The following is a 25,536-nucleotide window of genomic DNA, read 5'->3' as shown; positions in this document are numbered from 1 at the left end:
GTCCTAGATTTTAAGATGCTTTAAATTAGTGATCACAATTTTCTGTGAAACAACAAACCAGCCACATCAAATTTTCTTTCTCTTTCTCCTTCTCCTTTACCCATGCAACACATTGTCTTCCATGTGAAGCTACAGTGCCAAGCAAATTACTATCTCATTGTGCGTAGTCACAGGAACTTGGCTGACTTGAAGTAGAGGAGATGCTATGATGACCCATTGAGGGCTCCAGATCTTATCCGCTGAAACTCCCCTTCCCTCTCCTATGATCATGCACTGACTATTACTTGCTATTTACGTCGACCTCCAAATCCGCCTGGATTCTCATCAAGCTTTTGGGTGGAAATCATGGAAAATGCTGCGGGATCGCCTGCTTAGGAACTTCCTGTAACACGATAGTTTACTCGGGAGTTTTGTCGAGCGGATTGAGTAATCGCGCGCCGCAGGGCACTTTGGGCACGAGATGGCGGTGGTGAAAGGTGCGATTTGAGAGTAATCGATAGTTCGCAAGTCTTATGGAGGTACTTCTTTCCTTGGCGAAATACTGCAGGCTTTGGGGATTCTATTAGCGTAGATCCTCGGGAATATTGATCAGGGATGCGACTGTTATCTGTTAGTGCTTTGGCGTCTGATCATGGTGTGTATACGACCACAAAGCGAGAAATAAAGTGTGTATAGTTTACCAACCTCTTCGTGTAACAGCCTATGAAGCTGCAGTGCCAGATGCTGATTTTGGTGCTGGTAGTGGACATGGCCATGTCACATCAAGTTATACCCCTCCCCCCCCCCCCCCAAATCTGGGTAATGCAAAACATCATACATGTATGTAGTTGTCTGCATGCCCAACGCTAGTTTTGGTTTGTCATGGGCAATTCGGCCAGCTGTGATGTTTAGCTTGCAAAGGAAACATAAAATTGAGATGAAGAGGTACGGTATACTAATACCTGCTTCATCTCTGCAATGTACATTTGTATAGTGCTTATGCTGCATCAATTCACAAATTCGCCAGCTGTGAACCAACATGCACAGGATAGATGTACATTGCTCGATGTGACTCCGTCCTTTAACAAAGGTAAGGGAGCCCTCGTGTCAAAATGTATCCGGATCACTAGCAATCACAGGGCCTTGTGTCACCCACTGCTCTGGAGTGAGAGTAACATTGTCGTGGAGATTAATGTTGCTCCCCAGCGTAGCTTGACGAGGAGGGTCATATGACACGACTGCCTAAAATTGAACTCAACGTTGACACCTTTAGGGGGACTGCACATCGTAGCATTCTGCAGCACGAGGGGGTCACACGTATTCTCACCAACCGGCTCTTCTACATTTTTTTTTATATTTGATTTGCCCCCCCCCCCCCCTCCCCTCATTATTTTGGCTAGAAGGGAGATGTAGGCACTTTTGACAGGTGTCAGTTTGTTGCTCGCCCCCTCGCTTGTCTCTCAAGACCGCCTTGGAGTCCTCCTGGGCATCAGGAAGTTAATAAACATGGCATCTTTCACATGACATCCCAGTAACATACCAAAACAAGGGGCTGGAGGGATACGTAGAGAGGAGGGGGGGGGGGATGAATTTGTGATATCGTTCCTCCACCACCTCCTCTCCTCATCTTTCTTGCCATGGTCTTGGGAGCAGATGGTATCGTGAGATTTGTCTTCCTTCAATTGTCCTAGGAGCTAAGACTTCTGCTCGTGGTAGCTTTTCACACCTATTCAGGTGAAGGTGGGGGGGGGGGGAGGGAGGGATCAGGACATTTAGGGACTACATCTGTCATGCCGTTCCACAGTGGTGTGATATTAATGTCACAAAGATTTGCGAGGGACAACAATGGCAAATCTCTATGCCTGTAGCCTCTGTTTTGGCTCCTACACTGTACCTCCCTCAGAAGTCTAGTTACACCCACATCCAAGGTACAGAATGAACACAAGAGTAATCACATGAATGTCAATGTGAATGTGTAGGAAAAGCATCTTTTTGCTGAAGCATGAAAATGTATTACAGTTCAACATGATTATGGCTCTTCAGCCTATATTATGTCCTTGTTTCTTTCCCTCTGTGCATGCCAGCAAGAACAAATAAATGACAGTGCGTATAAGACTTTTGTTATCAAATTCATCCGTCTTTGCTTTGTGGAAACGTACTGCCATCCTGTCATTGACTACGTTGCAAACATGTTGTGGAAATGGAGGAGATATTTTCTGTCCCTGTGGATGTGGGCATTGGAAGGACTGGAAGTAGATTTGTCTGTTTGTCTGTGAATATGCATGGGGAGGAGGGGGAATTGCTTGACCCAGAGAGAGCAATCTGAATGACCGAAAAGGAGGGCAGGTGGAAGAGGGGGAGAGGATGAGTGATAGCGATCTAGGCAGGATGAGGTCTAAGGACAATGGGGGAGAGAATGACCCTAACAAGTGTCAAATTGAAGTGTGATAGGGGCCGAAATGGCCCTTGACACAACCTGCCCGCCTCCTCCAGCCTGTGGAGTGAGCAGCAAGCCAGCGGGACGACATGAGAGGTCTCCTGCGACTCGAGTGATTGGTCACCGTGGAGACCAGATGATGATGATGATGATGATGCAAGGTTGCGTGCCGAATGGGAAGTGATGTCCTCAAAATGAAGTCATGCCGCTAGGCAGAGGAGGATGAAGGAGAAAATTGGACCAAAATGCAGACTAGTGTCTGTGTCTTGCTGTGAGTAAACTGGAGAAGCATGATTCATGAAGTTGTGATAGACAGCAGATAGAGAGAGGAAAAAACAGAATGATGCGATGAAATGCTGGGATTAAAGGCCGAGATGCCATGTTTTAGGCTCTCCCCAGGAAGTCGATGAGAAATATCTCTTGCAGTGTGATGAGCAGCAGCAGAGATTTTGTGGAGGAGATCAAGGGGAAGATCTTCATGATAGGAAATTGTATTGTCACTCATGGAAGGTGGTGACATCACATACCCATCTTGACTCCTCTTACCTCTGGGGCACTCACTACTACTTTGGTATGATACACCAGCTTCCCACCCCTTCTTCACCCCCCCCCCCCCCCACACACACACACACACACATACAGTTGTACACTTGCACATATTATATTCATCTTCTCTCCCTTTTTATTTCCCCCCTCGCTCTCCCTCTCTTTCTTTCTCACTCTCTCATGTGAAGGGATAACTAAGGGAAATCAATGAAGAGCAAAAAATATTAAAGTAAGCATGTTGGATGGGGAAGCTTTGTAGGATAATGTCACATCCATTTTGAGTGTGTGTTGTTATGTAATGGACTGGCACGTTGGGTAGTGGAGTTGAAATGATAGGGCAAATCATCTCAAGCTTTCCCCTCTCACAAGCCCTACTGCACCCTGGCTGGCTGAATCACGCTCACCTCCGTTGTCGGATTGCAGGTTTATTTTTATCCACCCCCGTTATTGACAGACGTTCTAGTTCGTTTGTGCTGTCATCGGAAAGGGGGAGACAATGCGAGCCGCAGTCACGACAACGCCTGTTATCTAGATGCCTCCCCTGGCATCTGAGCTTGTTGGCTCTCTCTCTCTCTCTCTCTTTCTCTCTTCCATGATACATTTCCTTCACACATCCTGCCGTGACGTCAGGATTCGCAGATGTAAAAAACGACAATTCCGTGTCGCTTGTTGCCATTCCTAACTGCGCGCAATTGAGTTTGACATCAAATTTCGGGAGAGTGTCTTTGTCTGATTTCCGTCAAGACAAATCGATTTTAGAGGAGCATACTCCCAGCATCTGTGGCAATTGCGGCTTCCGATGCCCTAGATGTGTAAAATGTATTCACCTCTGTCAGAAGTGTGACAGGAATGTGTTCAGGGCACCGCAGCACTTACGCCAACATGAGATCAACGCAAGCGCTTGATTGCTCTAATCACATAATGCAGCGTCTAATTCAATAGCAATATGAACAATTATGAAATCTGACGTTATTCTCAAGCTACGTTACAGCATTTAATCTTTGCCATCGGCGATGGATTCTGATTTTGTCTGTCAGCTGCATAATTTCTTTCGTTCAGAATTCCTTTGTTCTGGAAAATCTAGATCTCCAGTTTTGCTGTCTAATTTCATGCTAGATCTGTCTTGACAGCACTCACAAAATTGATTAGCAACACGCTCCTTCTGGGTTTCGATGCCAATAATGATATCTCATGATATATAACAGTTCTATCTCTCTCTAGAATAATGTGGCTTTGAGAGTAATAAACTAAAACTGATTACAATTCATGCTTCTGTTAAATGTAAGAAGTTGCATACTTAAATGATGTTTAGAAGAGGAAAAGGAGTAGGAATGTAGGGTGACAAATGGACCACAGTGGATTATAGGTGTCTCGGTAGCATTATGGAAACTGTTAGTAAAACATCAAGATTTAGATCGATTCTGGTGATTGTGGGAGATCCTTCTCCGAGTGTACTGTATCTTACAGAGAATCCATCTTTCCAACTCTAGTGACAAGTCACACATTTGTAGGGTGCAAGTTTTTGTATTTTGCCAACAAAGTAAGTTTGCTGCCAAAACAGGGAACATAACTAATTTCCAATAGATTCCAGGGGCATTGATATCCAGCCTTATGTCATCCATCACCTGTTTCAGGTCCCCCCTCCCCTTTCTTTGTTTATTGGGGAAGAGGGAGGGAGTAGGTAGTTTGAAGAAAAGCAAGGTTGTGTCATACCATAAGTTTACTGTGTTAAAGGTTCACTTTAACGTGAAACTCAATAGCATGTTTTCTTATCCCTCGAGTCCTAGAAAGGAAAAAAAAAAAGATTCTTGCAAAGGTCTCTCAATATCAGTTAGGAAACCAAACCACCATGATTAGTTATCCCACTGTGCCTGTCTGAATAATCAGCACTTTGTTCTTAAGGGGCAAATGTCGTGAATTACATTTAAGGGTAAAAGAAAGAGAGAGAGGGAGAGAGATGGTTATAAAGTCATACTGGTGGCAGTGCGCCAGGGACGCTTAATTGTTTGGCAGCGAGGGAATAGGTCAGGAACGGGTGAAACAGCAACAACAAGCAAGAGACAGCATGAGTCCCACTAATTCAATGATGGGTTGCTGCAAATTTGATTTTCCATGTGGTTGTTAATTTCTGGTGATTGGATGTGTATTTTTGAACATTATCTCCAGCACAGTGTTGCGTGTGAAGGGGCATCAGCATGCACATTTGTCAACAATTATCATTTAGGGTTACTCATCATCGGGTAATTTGATGTTGCCGTGGCAACAAGGCAAACACGACTGCTGGTGATGGATCGCGACAAATGCTCTCCAGGGGAAGAGGAGCATGGATGTTGTAGGACGAGCCCCAGGGACTAATGAGCGTTCTTAATCATGATTTTGTGTCGAGGACATATCTGTTTTGCGTGCCCAATGGCACCACTTACAAACAAAAAAGAAAAAAAAAAGGCTGAGTTACACTACAAAACGTGTTGGGTAATTGAAAACAGACCTTTTTGTACCGTTAGCCAGCTGGAATGAAGTCAGCAGGAATGGTACAATTTGGCTCGTTTCTGGCAGGAGGGATGTTTAGAGCTAAGATATGAGGACGGATGTTGGTACAAAAGCACCGGTCAAAACGCCGATCGGTTTCAATCGCAGAGAGTGCCGCGGCCGCCCGTGTGGGGACGCCAAGAGCTCTGTTGGCATTGCACTTTACGCTGTATCAATCATTGTGTCCTTGTCAGGAGGCCTCCAGCATTCATTTGTTTTCTTGTTTATCTCCTGTCGTGGCAGATAAAGACGCACTTCTCTCGCAATGCAGGCTGGCACTGATGGTGATGTAACACAAGCCACGGCCAGAGTATTTCTTCAGCAGAAATTTCTCTCTGGCAGTGGTGTAAAAATCCTTTTGGAGTAGCAAGAGATTGAATAAAAAGGGAGGTGGGGATAAGGGGGGTAGGGTGAGCTAGTAAGGAGTCGAAGTACATGGGCTGCTTTAAGCTTCTGCCACCATTTATTTCTCTCCGGTGAAAGAACCCCTTCATCCAATATGGAGCAGCAAAGCCCCCTGAAAGCATTCTGGGAGTGATTTGGAGACAGGCCCTGTCACCACCCAGTTTTCCTCCAGGTTGTGCTGAGGTCCGAGGTCCTCCGGAGTTGATGGCCGGTGGTGTAAGGAGGGATAGAAACCAAAGAATTGCACCAGGGAGGGAGGGGGGAGGGGGAGGGTAGAGAAGAGAACGTGTTTTCGCAGGCCTTGGGTTTGGTTGCACTTTCTCTACCAGATTGTTTTCATTGTAGCCCTCCTCTCAACCTTTGTCCTTTCCTCCCCCCAATCTGCCACCATCATACCTTGGCCTTTCTCTCCATCTCATTTGCACCCACATCCCCCCACTCCCTTGCCTCTCTGCGATCACCTGAAGATGATGAGCAGGGATTTCACTGTACGTCTGTCTGCACCCTGACTCCTCTTGCGTTGTTATGGGTGCGCATTAGGGTGGCTTTTACACAAGCTTTGTCACGGTATTAGTCGGATCTCCCTCGTATCAGCACCGAAGGCCAAGAAGGATTTATTCACCCGTGATCTTTCACCCCACCCCCCTCATGAACATCCAACCCTCCAGGTTTTGCATTTCCCTTCCGCATGTCATGTCATTTGCTCGCATCCCCCTTCACGAAAACCGGAGGAGGCACTAGGGTGGGGGGAGGTTGCTCTCTGGAGAGCGAACAAGCAATAGGAGAAAATGGAACAGGTGTTGTATGTGTAAGGACCGAAGCCAGGGTCTTAGTGGGATAGGCCCCCATTGACAGACACTTCACAACAACTTAATCCCCCGAGGATGAGGACACCATAATCCATGAGTGGGACTAAGGGACTGGGGTTACTCCCCACGGGAGCAAAAGCGAAGGAGAGGGAGGGTGAAAGCTTGACAACTGTCCTTCCTTGTGAGCCTATTTCGGCATCTATTACACGCGTGATTCGTTCTGAGTCTTGTGAGTATGATTCAGTGGTTAAGAACTCCCCCTCGTACACTCAACCCATCTCATCTCTGCCATCATAGCAGAGTAAGGCTCCGCCGGGCATACAGAGTACTTTCCATGTATGTCACCATGTCTCTCCAGACACGCAGAGAATTCCATTAAAATGATATTATTCGTGTGCTGTTGGATAGAGAGCAGCTCAGGGCGGGCAGGGTAAAATGGCCTCCACCTGTGCACAGGTGATCTGGTATTTCCTCTCATCATCCCTACCCCCCCCCCCCCCATTTCTCCTTGTATACAGCTCCTGGCAGTGGCAGGGGAAGAATGGGATCAGCTTCAGAGCAGGGACGCCTTCAGCTATGTGGCTCCGGACTTTGGGTGGATATGGGTAGGATTAGGGTTAATATCCAGTCCTGGGGTGTGGGGGGGGGGGAGGTGCCTTGTGACCCCAAGGCCCTCCTGTGAGGTTTGTAGAGACTTCAAGTACACGGTTGTACCTTGTTCATTCCCGTTCCTCTATCTATGCACCTCCTATTCTCTTCTCCATCATCATTCGCTCCACACAATCCGACTTCAATCTTCTATATGATTCTTTCATCTTGAGTTCATCTCTTGTTGTCTTCTTGTGTTCTTATGTCCACATATTTGGAGACATTCATATTCTGATCACTTTTGTGTTTTGTCCGATTTCAAGCATGGTAGCTCCACACTTCAAGTCTGCCCTGTGCTTTTTTCTCTAACTGGATGTTTTGTTTATGTCAACCATTAGTGAGCAGCTCGTGTTGAAAAATTTTATCTACATTACTCTGTCTCCAGGACTTTTTTCATAAACAATTGTTCTTCTATTCCTGTATGTGGAATGAATTGTGGTATGCAGTATTATGAATGTTGGGATGTCATTCAGGGGGGGGGGGGGGGAGGGGGGGAGGGGGTGTGATGAGGGCATAATGGTACCATTTACTATGGCATGCCAGGCTTGACCCGGTATGTGGTGGGTATATACATGGGGAGATTGTAGAGTAAGAGGGGGGTGAGAAAAGTCAGAGGGAATGGTGACAGGTTATTGCCGCAAACTGTCACGTGAGGAAAGACTCGGGCAATCCCGTCTATCCGAGGGATATCCGCATTGACCCAATTAGCGTTGCGGAGAGAATTCTGTTTTTTCGGGGAAAGTTGAGGGCGGTGTGCAGATCTTTCTCCGAGAGGACTGAGGTTTGTATTTGATGTTTTGTTTTTTTTTTAAGAGAGTGAGAGGAGAGAAGGAATTCAAAGGACATGTCTCCAATTTAGTTACTCCCATCTCTCCAAAGACTCATCACGTTTGCCGAGTCATGTGATCAAGATGTTGGAAGTGACAGGACTCTGGATAGATTCAGCGGATAAGCATGCTTAATTTGGTGCTGGAGCTGGTTTTAATTTATTGGTACTGAGTGCATGAGACTGTGGTTATCTGACGATGGAACGCTATCCACATCAGTTTTGCTCTGAGCATTCCCCGAGATAGATTTGTGGATTGATGGTGATGTTGTGGGGTGTTTTATGCGGCAAACCATCAGACCTTCCCATCCCTTTCACGAAATTTTGGTGAAAATGATGTTTTAGGGTTTTTTTTGTTTTTTTTTACACATTCTGGCTATATTAGTGGTTTGTAATTAAGAAGTTAATAACTATAGAAATCATGATAACATTTTAAGATAACTCTGAGGAACATATTTCTGGAGAAAAAAAATGGAAGGAAGATATATAATTATTTTGCTTATGTGACAGCACTGTTAGATTGTATAATTTGATGTATGATCATCATGCAATTAAAAGGCCTTTCTGATGCTTGGCCATGTCATACTCATTTATTTCCTACAGTCGCTTTTGTGAAGTGAAAATAATGTATGCTCTCAACGCTTTTTGCTCTATCCAAATTGACACAACCGACCTACCTACCAGTCAAAATATTGAGGTAGGGCGTCATCTTGTGATGGAAAAAAAAAAAAGAGAGAGGAGGGGAAAAAAAAGAGAAGCACCTCTAGAAAAAGTGCAAACATGCGGTCTCATCCTCAGTAGTGCCCTCGGCTCCAGAGGGGATGATATTACTGGGAGCAAGGCATCCTCTTGTAACGCTCCCCACCAAGGATTAACAAGGCCTCATCAACTTCTTGCGTCTTCACAAAGTCAGCCAATTAAGAGCCAATAAATTCTGTCAATATGCCCCCTAGCCCGGGTTAATATGGGAGGCAAGCTTCCTTCAGCAGCAGTGGAGGGGGGGGGGGGGAGGGGGGAGGAAGGGGAGGAGAAAGGATAGGAAGAGGGGCGGGCAATTTGGCAAGATGCTGATGGTACCAATTACGCTCAATGTGAGCTCCTTATGATGTCATGTCCTGGACAAAGGTCAAGCTTCATTTATTGGCCGCAATCGAATTAAACGAGGCGGCATCTTGAACTTGAACTTCCTTTCAGGAGGGAGGGGTGCAGACCCCAAGTAAAGTGAATGTGTGTGTGTGTGTGTGTGTGTGTGTGTGTGTGTGTTCTCTTCATTAAATGATGACAGATACAGTTCACATATTTTTATGGTTGTCTATGATATTTTGAAGAATTTCGGTATTATCAAAATGAAATTGAATGAAGGGCATAGTGATTGATATAATGAGGATGTTTGTACCATGATGCACGGCATATTACTCTGTCTAGATTTTCAGCACTCGGGACTTGTATTTATTTTTATTTTCATACCTCTGCCCCAAAGAATGATTCGAAAATTGAAAGAACTTAAATGAGCCAGACATTTGCTGGACCACACCCAAGGGAGTGGTCCAGGATTACATCATGAACAAAGAGAACATGCAAGGTAAAGATGGTTTTGCTTTATCCACACGTCTATCTCTGTGGTAAAAATTTCAGCTGACAGCTAATGCTTGTATGATTGGGTTGTCTCATATAGTCAGTGGTCGCACAAATGTGGAATGAATAAGTTATATTTGCAGCGTGAGGCACCGCAGCGCAGTTTTCTTTTTAATTTGCAAATGATGTGCCGTAATTTGTGGCGTTAGATTCGCGGCAGAGATGGCCCAGTATTTCGTGGCAAAGCGAAGGTTGAGCCAGGTTGATTTTTTTAATCTCTTTTTTTTTTCTATCCCCCTCTGGCATAAATGTGGGTGCCCTCACGTGATGTGTCTTTGGAGGCAGGCTGTCATTCAAAGTATCGCAATGAAGTAATCACCTTATTTCCTGAGGTGGTCTCCAACGGCCGTTCCCAGTCCTCCTCCACGCCTGCGTTGCAGTGCGGTGACGCACCCGAAAAAACTATATCAATTTGAACGCATCCGTGCAGTTGGCAGACTAACTCCCTGACCTAGTATCTTGCACTGACATCTTTTGCGTTTCATTTTTCCTTTTTTTTTTTCTTCTTTTTTTTTGTAAATGACAGGCTGACCACTATACCATCATTCCCTGCCGGATTACACATATGACAGTTTATTTCCTGCATCAAAGCGTTCCCACCAGCCTTATCTGTTGGTGATTATGAGTTAATTTCACCGAGAGACGGTATACTGTCGAGTCATAATGCTGGCCTTAAAGATCACCTCCACAGCTTACGCAGAAACATTGGAGAAAGGACGAAGTAATGGTAAAGAGGTGGAGAAGGGAGATCATGATCCACTGAATCTCAACAGCATGATGTTTATGAGTAACTACTTTTTGAAAACATGTTCATGCCATATAGAATTTCCAGGGCGCCATTCTATACTTTTTTTTTAACAAAGATTTGAAAAAAAAACACAAAAAAAACACACACACACAAACTTGGCAGGATGTTGGCCGGATGATTTGGTTGTTGTTGTTGTTATTTTTTCATCTTCGCTGTCGCTGTCAATCCAAGAGGGGAATGATCCCTTTAATGCCCCTTCGTGTCAACAAGTCGGTCCCAATGAGCCAATATTGCAATCAAAGTTTCATCCCAAATTAACTCCATCCCGCGCCCGATCTTCTTCTAATTTTGTGAGCGGCGAAATGTTTGCAGAGTCACTTTCAAGAACGCTCATTCTGCCCTCCCCCTTCCTCTGGAACCAATAAACAACGCACACACACACACACATACACACACACACCGCCGTAAATGGACACACAACATGCGTGATTAGCGTCATCAAGCCGTGAACTTTGTTTATTAATTTGCGATTGGGTCTTGTGCACATGGCTCCCTCATTACCCTTATCAAATTAGATCATTTAAGAAAAGTTAATCTTTTTTTGAGGAATATTTTCCCCCTCTTCAGCCCTTTTTTTTTCTTTCTTTTTAATTCTATTAATGCTGCATTTTATGCATTTACTTTCTATTAGATGGGGTTTATTAACAGCATGTTCTGCTTAAGTTTGTGGGCAGATCTTATTAAATATATCTTTAAGGGGAAGATACGATCAGATTCTGTTCCAGTTAAAGTTACAGATGAGTCGATACAACACCAAAGATAGCTGTGTGGCAGCCAGAAACGAGGGGGGCATGTAGGGAGGATGATGCTAGCATTTAGTTTGCTTAGTGATGAGGGGGAATGCTTAGAATTCAGATTCCAACCCACACAATTCTGTGAAAAAATGCTACCATAAAGCCCCCGCCATGGCCATTTCACCTGATGTGAATAAGAGAAGCTTTTGCAAGAATCTCCGCATTTAACCGAAGTATCTCGAACAATTGAAGATTGACATATAACGCTTACAAGCTCCTCCCAGCCCAGCGTGCATACAATTTCATGGTGAAATGACATAGAGTGGCTGCCATGGTGAAACAGCTCGGAAATGATTTTTGTCGATGATCTACATTGAAAGGAAAGATCACAAGTAGCCCTTGGTCTGTTTCTCTGGTTTATCTTCCACCAGACTGAGTTGTCTGTCCGTCTAAAACTGTCTGTCGGACATTTCTCTCCAGAAATAGGCCATATAGGCAGATAAGGGATTAATCAAACTAGACATGATGCTGTTGTGTATTGTCGTTGTCATTGTTGTCGAGTACTTGATTCCTTGTTTTCCGGGTCTCCGACCAGGCTGGTGGATTAGGCTTAGATCCCGGCCTGTGCACTGTGATTGGGGAGGGATTTAGTGACAGGAGTGCGGGATGAGCCTCTCTCAGCCAGATGATGACTGGATTTGGTTGTGACCTTATTTTTTTATTTCTTCTTCTTCTTTGGCAGAATGTGATGACTTTATCTTTCTCGCATGCTCCCAACCCCTAACCCCCTCCAATAAAGAAAAGAAATAAATAAATGATAATGTTTTGCATGTCAGTGCACTGAAATTGACAGTTGTGACCTAGTTTCATTCTTAAATCCCGTTGATAGGTCTAATTTTGACCGTATTAAACCCATCAAATTCGTCCTCTGATACGCACAGAAAGAATGTCTACTGTTCTCTGATTCAGAGTAGAAGAATATAGTCTGTCCGTAGATACAGTGTGCTTTTTAACTCTTATTCTGCTGGAGAGATACGACAATGTGTACATATGGTTTGGGGGGTCAATTGGCACTCAAGGCATGCAAAGGGTTTCGTCACAGTGGATATCTCATGCCCTTGTGCAATGAATTTTTACCAATTTCAACTAGATTTCATCAACATTCAATATTTCTGTTTACTAAAATGAAGATACATTGTAAGATGTCGGAGTCACTGTAAGCTTAGAAATGTGCATACCGTATTCTGTGCATAGATAATTCCCGATTTGTGCTCACATGTAATATATTTGTTTGTATTTATACCTGATGTTCTGATCTCCAGTGGGGCCATTTTCACTAAAGACCAGCAATAATTGTATTTTATAACAATTTCAGTTGCCCTAGCAACAGCCAATATCTTCTCGGCATTTTTTAGCTGTTGCTATGGTAACTGCAATTATTGTGAATCACAATTATTCTAAGTCTAATGAAATAGGACCCTAGCTGTCTCTCTCTCTCTCTCTGTCTCTATCTTTTCTTTCTCTCACATTTGATTAAATTAACCTTAAATTGCCGTGTTCTTGTTTTTTCCCCATCTCAAAATTTTTCACAGCACCCATCAAGCAGACCCATCTTAAAGGTACAATAAGAAGTGGGAATCACCCCCAAATTGTCTATAAACTTATCTTTCTTGCTCTTTTCTATGTTCATGATATGCTTGCATCATGGGCATTTAGCACAATGTATAGCACATTTCTTTAAAGTAGATAAAAATAATACTTTGAGTACTCAAGGACACATTATTATGCAGTTTTATTTGCTATTTTTTATTTCCATCCTTTTTTTAATTTCTCAGACTGAAACAAAATGAGTTTGTCATTATCAGTTAGCTGTGTGAGTAGGACCAAATGCTGATGAAACCGCTCGGGTTGCTACGCTAACAAATCACAAATGTATTGCTCTGGGTGTAAAAGGTAGTGACACACCGGCTAATGTGAATCATTGTCTACACATCATTATCAATATTTTTTTTCTTTAAAAAAAAAATCACTATAAACAAAGCTCAAAATGTTGCGAAAAGTGAATGAAACTCCTTTTTCTGCGATTAAAAAAAAATTGAGATTTGTCCTTGTAAAAGATGACACCACGCATGCAACAGTTTTTACATTCCTCATTTCTCTGAGCACTTATTTGTGGCATTTCCCTCATTTAAAATAATAAAAAGGACATTTGTGAATGATGTTTCATAGTCATTGCACCTCACCCATAAAACTTGTGAATTCAAATAATCTTTTATCAAAATATATGGATACACTAGCACATTAACATGTGCACATTTTTAATCTTCACATGCATTTTAGAAGTTGTGACATTTATTTTGTATGAACACAAAAAGCAATGGTGCACAAGCTACTATGAATATGAATTATAAACACAGTACATTATATGCAAAATTCATGGGCTATCAAGCATGCATAACAGAAGTTTAGGTGCACGGCTGCATTTTCCATTCTAATATTAATCTAGTTAAATTAGATGAAATTATAATGTAGGGTAATGTTATAGAAGTGCTGAAAGTGCACATGCCAAAACAGCTGTTCACCTCAGATTTTGTGAAGTCTTCAAGGGTTATATGTTTTATAAGTTTTGTCTCTTGATTTGTTATCAATTAATGAGCTTCACATTCCTAACAAGATTCTGTATTTTTTTTTCTTCTCTACTCTCAATCTTCTTCTTGTTCTACTCCCTTTTCTTCTTCTTTTTCTTCTTCTTCCTCATTCCTTTTCTCTCCTCCTCCTCCTCCTCTTCCTCCTCCTCTTCCTTTTCCGCTCTGATACCAATTTCTGTCCCCAGCTTGGTATGGGTGTGCCCCCAGGAATGAATGCAATGTTCCCGCCCACCAGTCTACCGGGCGGATTCGGATCCGGAGCGCACGGTGCATTTCAACCAAAGGTACAACTTTTCGCCCTTCCTCCTTCTCATCCTCACCATCACAAATCTTTACCTTAAACTCTTCTCTCATAAGAGATGAAGATTAGTGGTTGTCGGAATTAACTGGGAAGACAGAAACACAAGTACATTATGTCAGGGCATGAGATTTTTTGATTTTTTTTTTTTTTTGAGGGGGAGAGGCCAAATTCTCAGAAAATATCTCCCACTTTCATTGATATTTACTCCTTTGATATATTAATCTTGAAGCAGGATGACATTAAATGATTTCTGCAAGATAAGTGAGAAATAAAAGTTAAATGCAGAGATAATATCTATATGGTTGATTAACTCAGCCGTTGCTCATATTTTAGATTCATGCTGTACATACGTACAGTGCAATTTGTATTTACCCTATTATGCTGAATACACATATATGACGACAAGAATTTGTAGGGACTTCACCCCAACAACAACAACAAAATTAAGTAATGACAATCTTGGCATCGTATAGCTCCCTCTATTGTCAAGTCAGCTCTCATTGCTTCCAATTTGATTCCACATCCATAGACTCATTTGTACGTCTCGCCATCCCCTCCCCTTTGTATTTCCTTCAATTGGCTGCATACTGTGCTATAATCTCAGAACACTCTAAATATTTAGGGGATCACTCTGCTTGGAATCCCTCTTTTTCTCTAAAGCTCTGCTAAAAAAGCACCACCAAAAAAAAAAAAAAAAAAATTGTATATAACTCTTGTGAGCAGTGACAAAGACCTGTATCTTACATCTCCAATCTCACTGACAAAGCTTGATGCTCCTAAATCTGTGATTTACACTCATATTGCAGTTTGTATGCATGGAGCACACATGCCATATATCAATTCATGCTCATGAAATTTTTACCACGTGTATTCTCCATTGGAATTGCCTTGCTTCGGTTCATCCATCATTTGTTCCGTTTATACTCTCCCACTTTTTTCCGTCCCTGATTTTTCTCTAGTTTGTGAGCAATTTTGTTTCTTCTTCTTCTTCGTTTGCGGAGACGTTCCTACCTTTCCTTCTCTTCTTGGCTTGGTTGTGGTAAAACTTATGTTTGTTTTGGGGATTTTTTTTTTGGGTTGCAATTTATGCCACTGTGAAAAGTTTGCTGTTTCTTTTAACATGCACTCCATCGTTACTCTCTTCTTTGTGAGAAGTATTCATTGGTAGGGGACAGAAAGCAATAAAACAGCTGGTAGGGAAGACTAAATCATACACACATGCATACATACAAACATACATACAGAAGACATACATAAACATACATACATATATGTACATACATACATGAATACATACAAACATACATAAACATACATGCATATATGTACATACACACATATATGTACATACATACATACATGTACATACATACATACATACAAACATACATAAACATACATACATATATGTACATACATACATACATATATACATACATACATACATACATACATACATACATACAAATTTCAGCTTACCTGTAATGGAAGGAAAATTGGTGCACATTCTATTCCATACAAACGGTGCACTTCATCACTCCACAGCCACCAGAGATGAAGTAGGGGAAAGATTCAAACTTTCAGGACACTATTGCATAGACAGATCTCTTCTGAATGTAATCCAATTTGTATTTGGAAATATTCCGACAGGGACGGGTGTGATAACAGATGGCTTTTGGTAATCTCTCGCAGTGAGAAGAAAAAAAAAATCAAATGTATAGGTGACTGTCTGTTCGTCATCGTATGAAGCCTTTAAACAATGCTGAATACACGTCATACCCTTTGGTTTGCTCAGAAACTGCTTCAGAAATATGGATGAATTTTAAAGAGAAAATGGTCTACTGGAAGGGCTCATGATCTAGGGCGTAGGACACCATGTTATCGACCTGTGTCTTCGAGGAAAGGCATATTCCAGTTCTTGTTTAAACATGATTTTTGTCTTTAACAATTCCACATCCTTCTCATATTCATCTTTCCATTTTTTTCATTCCACTCTGTCTCATTTTTTCCGTTCTCCCTCTCTATCTATCTGTCTCTTTCTACTCACCAAACACCCCCCTATCCTCCATGTGTCATTTTTCTCTCTTGTTTTTCTCCTACTAGAGTTGGCCCGATGGTGGTTTACCCCTGCCCCGGCTGGACAGTCGCGTCACTAAACCACTGATGAAGGTGCCCCACGCTTTTACTTTAGCTAGAGACAAACAGACCAACAAACAAACAAATGATAATAGTGATGATGTCAAGTTTGCATGCCGTTGTCAAGTCTGTGTGTCTTGTCCCCCATCCCCCCTAATGATCTTTAAACGTGATAACAAAATCAAACGACTGTTCCCCATTTCCCAATTTTTAGTCGGGTTGATACAAACGTGGTGATACTAAAATCATTTCACTACTACGGGAAGATTGTGAGGTTTGTATTTTCCCACTAGTCAGTAGAGCAGTATATGCCTAACTGGTAGTTGTTTTCTTTTTTTTTCTTTTTCTTTTCTTGTGGGATCCGTGACATCGCATGCTCCAGACTAAGTTGTGTAGACACCAAATAGGCCAGGATCTTTTAAAACAAAATGTAACTCTAGGTTAGAAGCATTTATTGGGGTCTTTGATCTTTTTCGGGCATAAGATTCTTGTTTGAAATTGTGAATGTGTAATTTTATCTTTCACATATCTAATCTTGGAGGGGGGGGGGGGGGTGGAGAAAAAACCCAACAAATGTACTGTGTCCAGAAATGTATAGGCAACTTGGAAGTGCTAACTGCAAAATAGTGTTGAAAGATAGGGAGTTCTTCATATATGTATAATTATATGTAGTTGAAGAAGAAAGATGGCATCTTTGCTTCTATTCGTCTATCATTCCTTCAGTCTTTCTGCGCCTTTTTTGCACTGACTTTTGCCTTGAATATTCTTGGGCGGTATTACATTTTTAGCCATAGGAGGTTTGATGATAGCTAAAGGGAGATTGGCATGGCTTTCGGTGTAACAACGAGGGTTACTGCTAGTGTGGCATGCTTGTTTTCTATTTCTTTTCTTCTTCTTTTTTTCAATTGTGATATCTTTTACATTCTGTCTTTCCTGCCATTTTCCAAGAGTAGCCTTTCTTTGTGATTGATAGATGTTGTGGATTTAATGATTTTGTAAGTGTTATTGTTGTTGCTGTCGTTGCAAAAGGATATATGTGACAAAGAGCTTTGCATGATTTTCTTTGAGGAATTGCCTCCTGTGGCAATGATTCTCAGGTCTTAGGATTTTTTCCGGAAATATATCAAATTGGTTTATGGGTTTGATGACCAAGTGTTTTAAATGTTTAATGTTTTCTATGACTTAAGGTGATATTTTGCATTAATACAGAGTAGATAATGAATGAATTATGCTGTCATAGCAATCACTTGTGCTTGTATGATTGACTACTAGATTGCCCTTTCACTCGGCCATGTCAAACTGCATACATGCCACCTGTGCTTTGTAGATAGTCTTATTGTTTGCATCGCATTGGTTAGAGCATTATCGCTTGCTACTATCTGCATGCGCATATTATCTTCATCTCGAATCCCTGGATCTGTGTGTTAAATTTGGATGAATGCCAGCTGCAGGTAGAAACCTAGGCATCGTGTCTCCAAGTGTGATATACATACGTGTTTGCTTGGCTTGTTAGACACATTGAGTATGAGATGTCGACATCAGCACATGATAGTTATCATTAATACTGTGGATGTGAATGCCAAGGTGAAGAACAGGTACGATCTACCGATAGGGGCCTACATCCCAAATCATGACTGTCTGCCAAATCAGTGTAGTGCCTTTCTTGTGAACTAGATTTGCACTGTTCAAAGAATCTCAGTGCGTTCCTCCACCTCGTGCAAGAGTCTTACCATTTTTGGGCGAGCTTGATTTGTTTGTGTAGGAAATTGACAATTTAGGACACATGCCTCCCCCACTCCTATTGTGCAATACTTCAATGCATTAACGGCCCCAAAGTCGAAAGCCTGCTTTACACGCGCGCGCACCCCTCCCCTCTCTCTCCCCTCGCGGAAAGTGCACATTCGTCAATTTGGCCACTTTGGATGTGTCAGTCGTAATCTGCGACAGCATTGATATTACTTAGCCCCGTGATAGAGAGCTGTGAGGAATGGTACTGAGGAATTTATATGTGGCTCGATTGTGAAAATCAAGTAGATTTGAATCAATCATGTGACTGGTTTTTTTTTTCCTCTTTTTTTTCTGAGGTGGTGGGGGGGGGGGGGGGGTGTCATGGTCCTTGCATGCTCTGTCTTAACAGTAACAGTGCATTGTGGTATATTCCTTTATCCCGTTGCTTTCCATTAGTATCCCTGTCGATTCTCCTCCCAGAACATTTTCCTGCCGAGGAAAGGCCAGAAATAACCATTAGTCATCGCATTAGGGATGTCACTCCGTATTCCAGCCGTAATTCCGTCCCCGTGGATAATGGCTGCGAAAAACCCGGGCAGTTTCGTTGGCTGCGTTAGTGTTGTTTTGTTTTTCCCCCTCCCGCATTAGCGCTTAATATTGCCCCGAGGCCAATTCTGCAAATGGGAGTCTTATTTGGGAGTGGAAATGAGGCTAATTTGGCGGTAAATAGAAAAGCCAGCAACCAAGAAGCCACAAGCAACCACAGAGAAAAAAAATGGTGCTTGTCTTAAGCCCAGAACAATGGTGTTTGTATTCCGTGATGTGGCGTTGATATTATTTTAGAAAAACGCAGAGAGACAGTGAGCGCATATGGTAAGAGGGAGGGAGTGGGGGAGATTGTCGATATTAGACTCTTCTAATTCCCTTCTGATTAACCGGGAGACAAAACGTCCTGTGAGCTCTTGATCCGCCAAAGCCCCCTATGGATCCCGTAAATGTAGGATGAGAGAGAGAGAGGGGGGACGTAATCCATTTGTTTTTGGATGGATTGAGGCTAACCAAGCGCTGAAACCAGAGGTCTCTGCGCTCAAATCCCAAATATCCGGGCTGGGTATAATCTACCGTGTATGTCTAGCCAATCGCCATGTGTTGTGAGAGGGAGAAAAAAACAAAAACAAAAACAAAAAAAGATGAAGGAAGTAGAAGAAGAGGGGAAAAAAATGTGAGCTTACAAATCCAATAATGCAAGGCAAATGAGGGACTGATGTGGATTACTTTGTCCTCATTACGTCCCCCTAATGAGGGTGGAAACAAATTATGGTGGGGGAAAATTGGCTAAGAAGGTCTGCGCAAAATCGGTAAGGGAGCTGTTTTAAGATGCTAAGGAGATGCTGTGGTCACAATCCTCAAGGCATCGTCATCCCGTAAGAAAAAAGCACACACACAAAAAAAAAAAGAAAAACAGCTGAGTGAGATACAGATGCAAAGGAAAACCAGGATGTCTCATTTACAGATCTTCACACCCTCATGCCAGGGAATTTTTGGTTTCGCTTTGAGTTGCACAAGGAATGGGTCCTGCGAGGACATTATACTCGGATTTCTCGATCAAATCTTCCAACTGTAATTGGTCACTGTCGGGTAGACTAGGGGTTCACAATTTTCGTGTATGATTTGAGACTTCAAATTACTGATGACACAGAGCAATCCATATCTATTTGCTGATTTTATCATTCTGGCTTGTAGACTTGGGAGATATACAAATCTATTCGAGAAGTCGTGTCTGAAGCGTCGTTAAGTAGTTCTGTATGAGTTCAATAAGGGAAAAAAATCCAAATCTGCCAGCATTTTATTCTGCATTTATCTATTTTTTCCCTTTTTTCTTCTTTTATTTGTCTAATGATAAAACTTCCACTGTGGTAGATAATCGTTTCAGATTTTTGTTGCTTCAACTCTTCTACACATCGGTCAGTCCTATGTATACATATTATACCCTTGGGCTCAAAAGCCTGTGTGCATTTTCCATCTCTTTTAACGGTTGAGGTGTATATTGCTGATAAGAAGTAATGCTTTTCCCTATTTTTGCATGCATTTCTTCATGAAACTTATTTTCAGCCTTACCTCCCCCCCCCCCCCAAGAAAATATTCGATCAGAGAAAAATTTGATTTTATAGCAAAAACAAAAACATTATTATTACACTTGTGCCAGCTTCACTGCAGTGTTCACCTATTGCTATCTTCATTCTTGTCACATTCAAAAGTTTTCATGGCATAGTTTATATCCCATTTGCTGTTTTGTTTTTTCTTTTCTTGTTTGTTTGGGGGTTTTTTTTATTTTTATAAGAACATAAAAAACAGCATTTACCTGTGTATGGTATGTTCTAATCAAGAAATATTTTGTAAGAAGAAAGCTAGAAAAATCAGTCCTCATGATGCATGCATGCACGCACATAATCCTAACCAACATTTCTGCTTTGGTGTAGTCTCTATATAATCTATCCATGCTGTCTTGCCGTTGCTTCTGTCTTTGCTCTGCTTTCACCATTTTCATCTGATGCTTTTTGAGCCCAAACACCATTTGATATCTAGTAATGAGCCATTTTGATTGTACATGTACATGTAAATGAGTGTTTAAGCCTTATTTGAGTGTGAATTATGCTAACTTGCTCTGTGCGCTGTGTGTTTTGTGTTTTTCTCTCCGTAGAAGCCGGGTAAATGGTGTGCTGCCCACGTGAACGTGGCTTGGCTGATTTACCACCACCAGCAGAAGGTAAGAGGGTCGTCCGGGGTGGGGAATCCCCCGCACAAATTGTTACTGATTTGTAATGGGACAGGATGCTCTTTTTTATTAAATTCCGGCTAGACTTTCACCTCCGGTCCGGTTGCAGTCCGCAACAAGGATCCAAATGATATATACCAGGAATTCAACGTAAAGGTTTATGACATAAGCTAAGAACAAGTTTATATTTGCATATTTGGAAGTACCAAAATCAAACATCAAATGACCAAAACCCAGATGATGTGTCATGGATAGAAGTGATCAGTCCCACTCATACGTAACCGTGTGCTGTACTCCGTGGGCCTGGCTTAGACTGGACTTCGAACAGAAGCAAGTGTTGTTTGATGCTTTCCAAACTCCTCCCACCCAGGTTATTTCCGGTCTGAACATTAACAGTGAGTTGTGGTAATACATGTGCTTCACAAGTTTCGCTCAAAGCAAGGTCATTTCTGATTAAGAAAAGAGTGTGTATATCGACAAGTTAGTCAACGTATCCACTACTTTGATCAAAAGTTGAATTTGGTGTGCATATATGTACGATGTGTGATAGTTAATCAGGTGCCATCCCATAAATATCTTTGTTGAGTCACCCATAACACCACAGTGTATTAGGAGAGACTTGGCACATGACTTGAATAACATCAACAACAGAGAAAAACAGCCAGGCTCCTGTTATGCACTGTATGAATGATTCAGGGAGATTGTGAAAGAGAAAGCGGGATTTAGTTTATCGCCAAGAATTCTGACAAACAAAAGGTCACTCTGTTTTTCTACCGTTACCCCCTGATCCACCAGGGATCAATGGTGTTATCAATCACAAGCCCCAGTTCAGTAGCTGAGTTGCTAATGTTGACAGTGAATTCATGTTTATTTTGAGCAGTCAGACAAAGGCCATGTCGAGATATTCCTCTCCCCCCCCCCCACCCTTTTTTTTTCAATACACGATATTTCAGCTGAGGCTGACTGTAACTAGGACTGTGAATGAATTTTGAGATTACTTCAGCTTGTTTGCAACCTTCAAACACAAAAATTGTAAATTGTTTGAAGAGTACATGGCATATGACTGGTTGAATTCAATATTTTATTATCACTTTTTCACTCCCCCCCCCCCTCTGCCTGTCTGTCATTCCTCCAATCTATTCTCCCATCTCCTTCCTGTCCTTCTATCAATCTATGCTTTCTCTTATTCCTGAACACTTTCCTCTCACATTTTCCATTTCCCATCCCCTTAACCCCTTCTGTTTTTTCATTGTCTTCCTCTTTCTACTCTTCCTCTGTTCCTGCTCTTCATTTGGCCCTCTCCCTTTCCAAATCTTCACAAACTTTCCCTCTATCCCGATTATCTCCATCCCTCATCCCATGTATTCTTTCCACATCACCTACTTGCCTTTGACTTGCATCCCTTTCACCACCTTCTATCCATCCATCCTCTCAATCATCATCTTTTGCCATCATCCACTCTCTGTCCATCTCTCCATCTCTCCATCGCCTGCCGTTCTCTCCGTCCTCCTCTCGTCTTTCTCTCTTTCTACCCATCAACCCCGTTGCCCTCCCTGCAGGCCAAAGTTGATGCTCAGAAGGATCCGCTGAAACAAGATGCCTTCCTCGGGAAGCCAGGCGGGCCTCATATATTTTCTCCCCCGCGGCCGCCCGATCTTCACTTACAGTCCAATATATTCTCGCACAGTGAGTACGGCGGTCGAAAGTGCAGGGGGTGGGGGGAGGGGGGTGATGACACACGTCAGTGGGAGCTCACACACCCGCATCACAACATGCCATGTTTGCATCCCTCGCACCGATGACTGGCATGGCTGTGCGTGGTGTGTTGTGTGTTTACATCTGTTTGTGTGTGTGTGTGTGGAAATGGATGGGAAGATGGCTTGGCAAAATGCACAGGGGATATTGTAAGTGCATTCAAGAATATTCAGTAAGTCATGCACAAGCTGTAATCTCAAGAGTACACTTTTATGATTGATCGGAAAGCAAATGCTACCAGTCTAACAAGATTGCATCTCTAATAGATATCGCTGAAGGCTCGATGCAGCAGCCACAGAATATAAGTTTGATTTCTGGTGTTACCATGACAACATTAACCAGCTTATTTCAAAGACTTGTACCGTGGTGCCAAGTGTCGTGAAATTCCAGCAGTTACATTATCCTATGAGACTTTTCCAGCTATACGTCAGAGCGTATTCTGCTCACAGTACAGACTGTACTATATAAGTTAAAGTTACAGCTGTATCATTTAGCTATTGGAGGCATCTCAAATTTATGCCACATGTTATTTAACAGCTTGTTTCTAGGAATTTTCTTTGTAAAGTAACAATGAATAGTACTGTGAATGCATTGTTTGGTCGAAACTACTGCGATATGCATGAATTCTCTTGAAGACTTTCGTTGGTATCGAATTTGACATGAAAGAACCGAACGTTCCTTGTTTGCATCAGTCTCACCTGTTTCGATTTCATCTGCATCCTCCCATGTGAATGCCACTCTCTCTCTATCTTTCTCTTGTTTGACATACAGGTGCGCCGGGCACGCCTCTTTCCCTGCAAGGCACGCCCCACCATCCTACCTTCTTGCCCTCAGGACCTCAACTTGGCCTACCTCCAATGCCTAGACCATCCAGCTATGGTCCAGCCACTTTGGGCTTCCCGCTCGGTGGACCCAGTGAGTGACCCAGTTTATCCACATTCAGTCTCGTCTGTGGTCGTAGTCTTGCCAGCAGATCTCACTTCACCCCGTTGTCCAGGAGTTTGGAATGTATATCGTGTACTGCAGCATATACTCATGTCACTGTTTGCAAGAATCTTACTATGTTGCTGTGACAAGCTGAAACCCCTCATTGACCACACTGCTTATATGTTGGGATGTATTCAGTTTAGCCTTGACTTACAATTGTATGCATTCCATCAGAGCTGTTGCACAGGTTTTTTTTTCTTGACAGTATGAGTTGCCACAACACTGAACTTACAATGTCAAAGGCTGAGCAGTCTTATCTGAAAAGAGACCTGATGTTTTAAGATGCTGAAAAGATGAAAATGTGACTGTAATTTCAGGCAAACACAATGTGCAGTAAGAAATGTGTCCACAAGATTGGAAACAGTTGCTGTTTCTGCTGTTTCATAACTTTGATCTATTCTGTTTTGTTTTGTAACCCTCACTAGATACAGCACTCAGTGCTAACATGTTCAATGGCCGCGAATCCATTGGTCTGCCGAGTCTCGCAAGCCCCCACCAGGGCCAATGGGGGCGTCTGCACAGGACCCCGCCTGGCTTCCCAGTGGTCCCCGGGGTGCCGCCGGGCACCTGGGCCAAGCCCGAGCCGGAGCGGCCAAAGGACGGGTTCCCATTCGGCCTGGAACGCGAGCGGGACCGGCTGAAGGACGAGGAGCGGGAAAGGGAGCGGGAACGAGAACGAGAGAGGGAACGGGAACGGGAAAGGGAACGAGAACGAGAACGGGAACGGGAGCGGGAGAAGGACAGAGAACGGGACAGGTTTGTATTGCTATTATTTCCCAAAGGGGGGGGGGGGGGGGGGTCACACCATCTGCATGATTTAATTTGCATCATTGAATGTCTAAGCATGAGTGCCCACTTCTTGTATACTTTAGTGTCATTACAGGGAATTTAATGTTTTACTGGAGTGGTGCCATGACTATGTTTTCAAAGCAATTAAAATGTGATGAATTCAAATCACAGCGAAAGGAAATTGAGTTTGGTGCCATCTTGAGGAGTCAGTGCAATAAAACAAAGTAATGCACTTAATGTTATAGGGCAGGTGATTCATGGACCTGAAACAAGAGATCATAATTTTGACTCAGCGGGAGAGAAGATGTCAGTGCAGTTAAGAAAACAGGAGCTTTAAAAAACTGATCTGTTTATCGTGAGCAAGACTCATCACGGAGAGATGAGAGAGTGATGTGAACATATGTGCTCTCCTGCCTGACTTCTATGCCTCCCTTTGTCCTTTCGTCTTCTCATGGAGGGGGCTCTTGATAAGTGTTTTGGCTCAGGAGCGGAAGCGCAGGAATTTGTCAAAGAGACGTGGGGACCTTGTCGTCACCTTAACGAGGTTGGACAAGGAGCAGCGAGGAACGATTACTCAGCTAATCATCTCTCACAATTAGATTAGGTCTCCCAGCCAAATCCGTCATTACCAAATTACCAGCAAATCTAAACAGGTGTTATGCGGTTTCCTATTGTCTCGTTCTAGGCTTGTGATGTCGTCGGCAGCTATTAGGGCCCGACACTGGGCCAAGTGTTGGATTAAGGTGGTTGGGGAGTTGGTGGGGGGGGGGGGGGGGCAAATTTTGTTATTTGCTTGAGCATCCGGTGAGGAATTATCCCTTTGTCGTATGAGATACCCATATTTACGTAGTTCTGGGGGCGACTCCCAAATGTGCAAGGAGTGATTGGTGAATGGCTGGATTCGAGTTGACATCTTTTGTCATTATTCTGAAGCGTTACAGGCCATGTTTGTGTTGGAGCGCGCTGCTGCAGCTGGTTTTCTGCCTGTGTAGGTGGAATGAGGAGACTTCAAAATCAAGCTGCAGTTATCAAGGGAGACCTGATGGCCAGATAGCCAGTA

At 42.8% G+C, this 25,536-nt stretch overlaps 1 protein-coding gene across 3 annotated transcripts in view; it reads left to right on the top strand.

The window, feature by feature from the left end:
- Positions 1-25,536, top strand: part of LOC140226963 (uncharacterized) — a 48,367-nt gene that overhangs the window by 13,649 nt on the left and 9,182 nt on the right. The window contains exons 2-8 of one of the 3 annotated variants that reach the window (XM_072307398.1): positions 12,949-12,975; positions 14,190-14,288; positions 16,409-16,474; positions 20,871-20,936; positions 22,505-22,631; positions 23,472-23,615; positions 24,113-24,443. In XM_072307398.1, coding sequence (XP_072163499.1) covers positions 12,949-12,975; positions 14,190-14,288; positions 16,409-16,474; positions 20,871-20,936; positions 22,505-22,631; positions 23,472-23,615; positions 24,113-24,443 — 860 coding nt within the window. The remainder of the gene's footprint in view (positions 1-12,948; positions 12,976-14,189; positions 14,289-16,408; positions 16,475-20,870; positions 20,937-22,504; positions 22,632-23,471; positions 23,616-24,112; positions 24,444-25,536) is intronic. The other 2 variants (XM_072307399.1, XM_072307400.1) reach the window with 2 other exon arrangements.

The sequence above is a fragment of the Diadema setosum genome, chromosome 4 (genome assembly GCF_964275005.1).
Source record: "Diadema setosum chromosome 4, eeDiaSeto1, whole genome shotgun sequence".
NCBI lineage: Eukaryota > Metazoa > Echinodermata > Echinoidea > Diadematoida > Diadematidae > Diadema > Diadema setosum.
The sequence above is the reverse complement of the archived record's forward strand: the minus strand, read 5'-3'. Positions and strand labels throughout refer to the sequence as shown.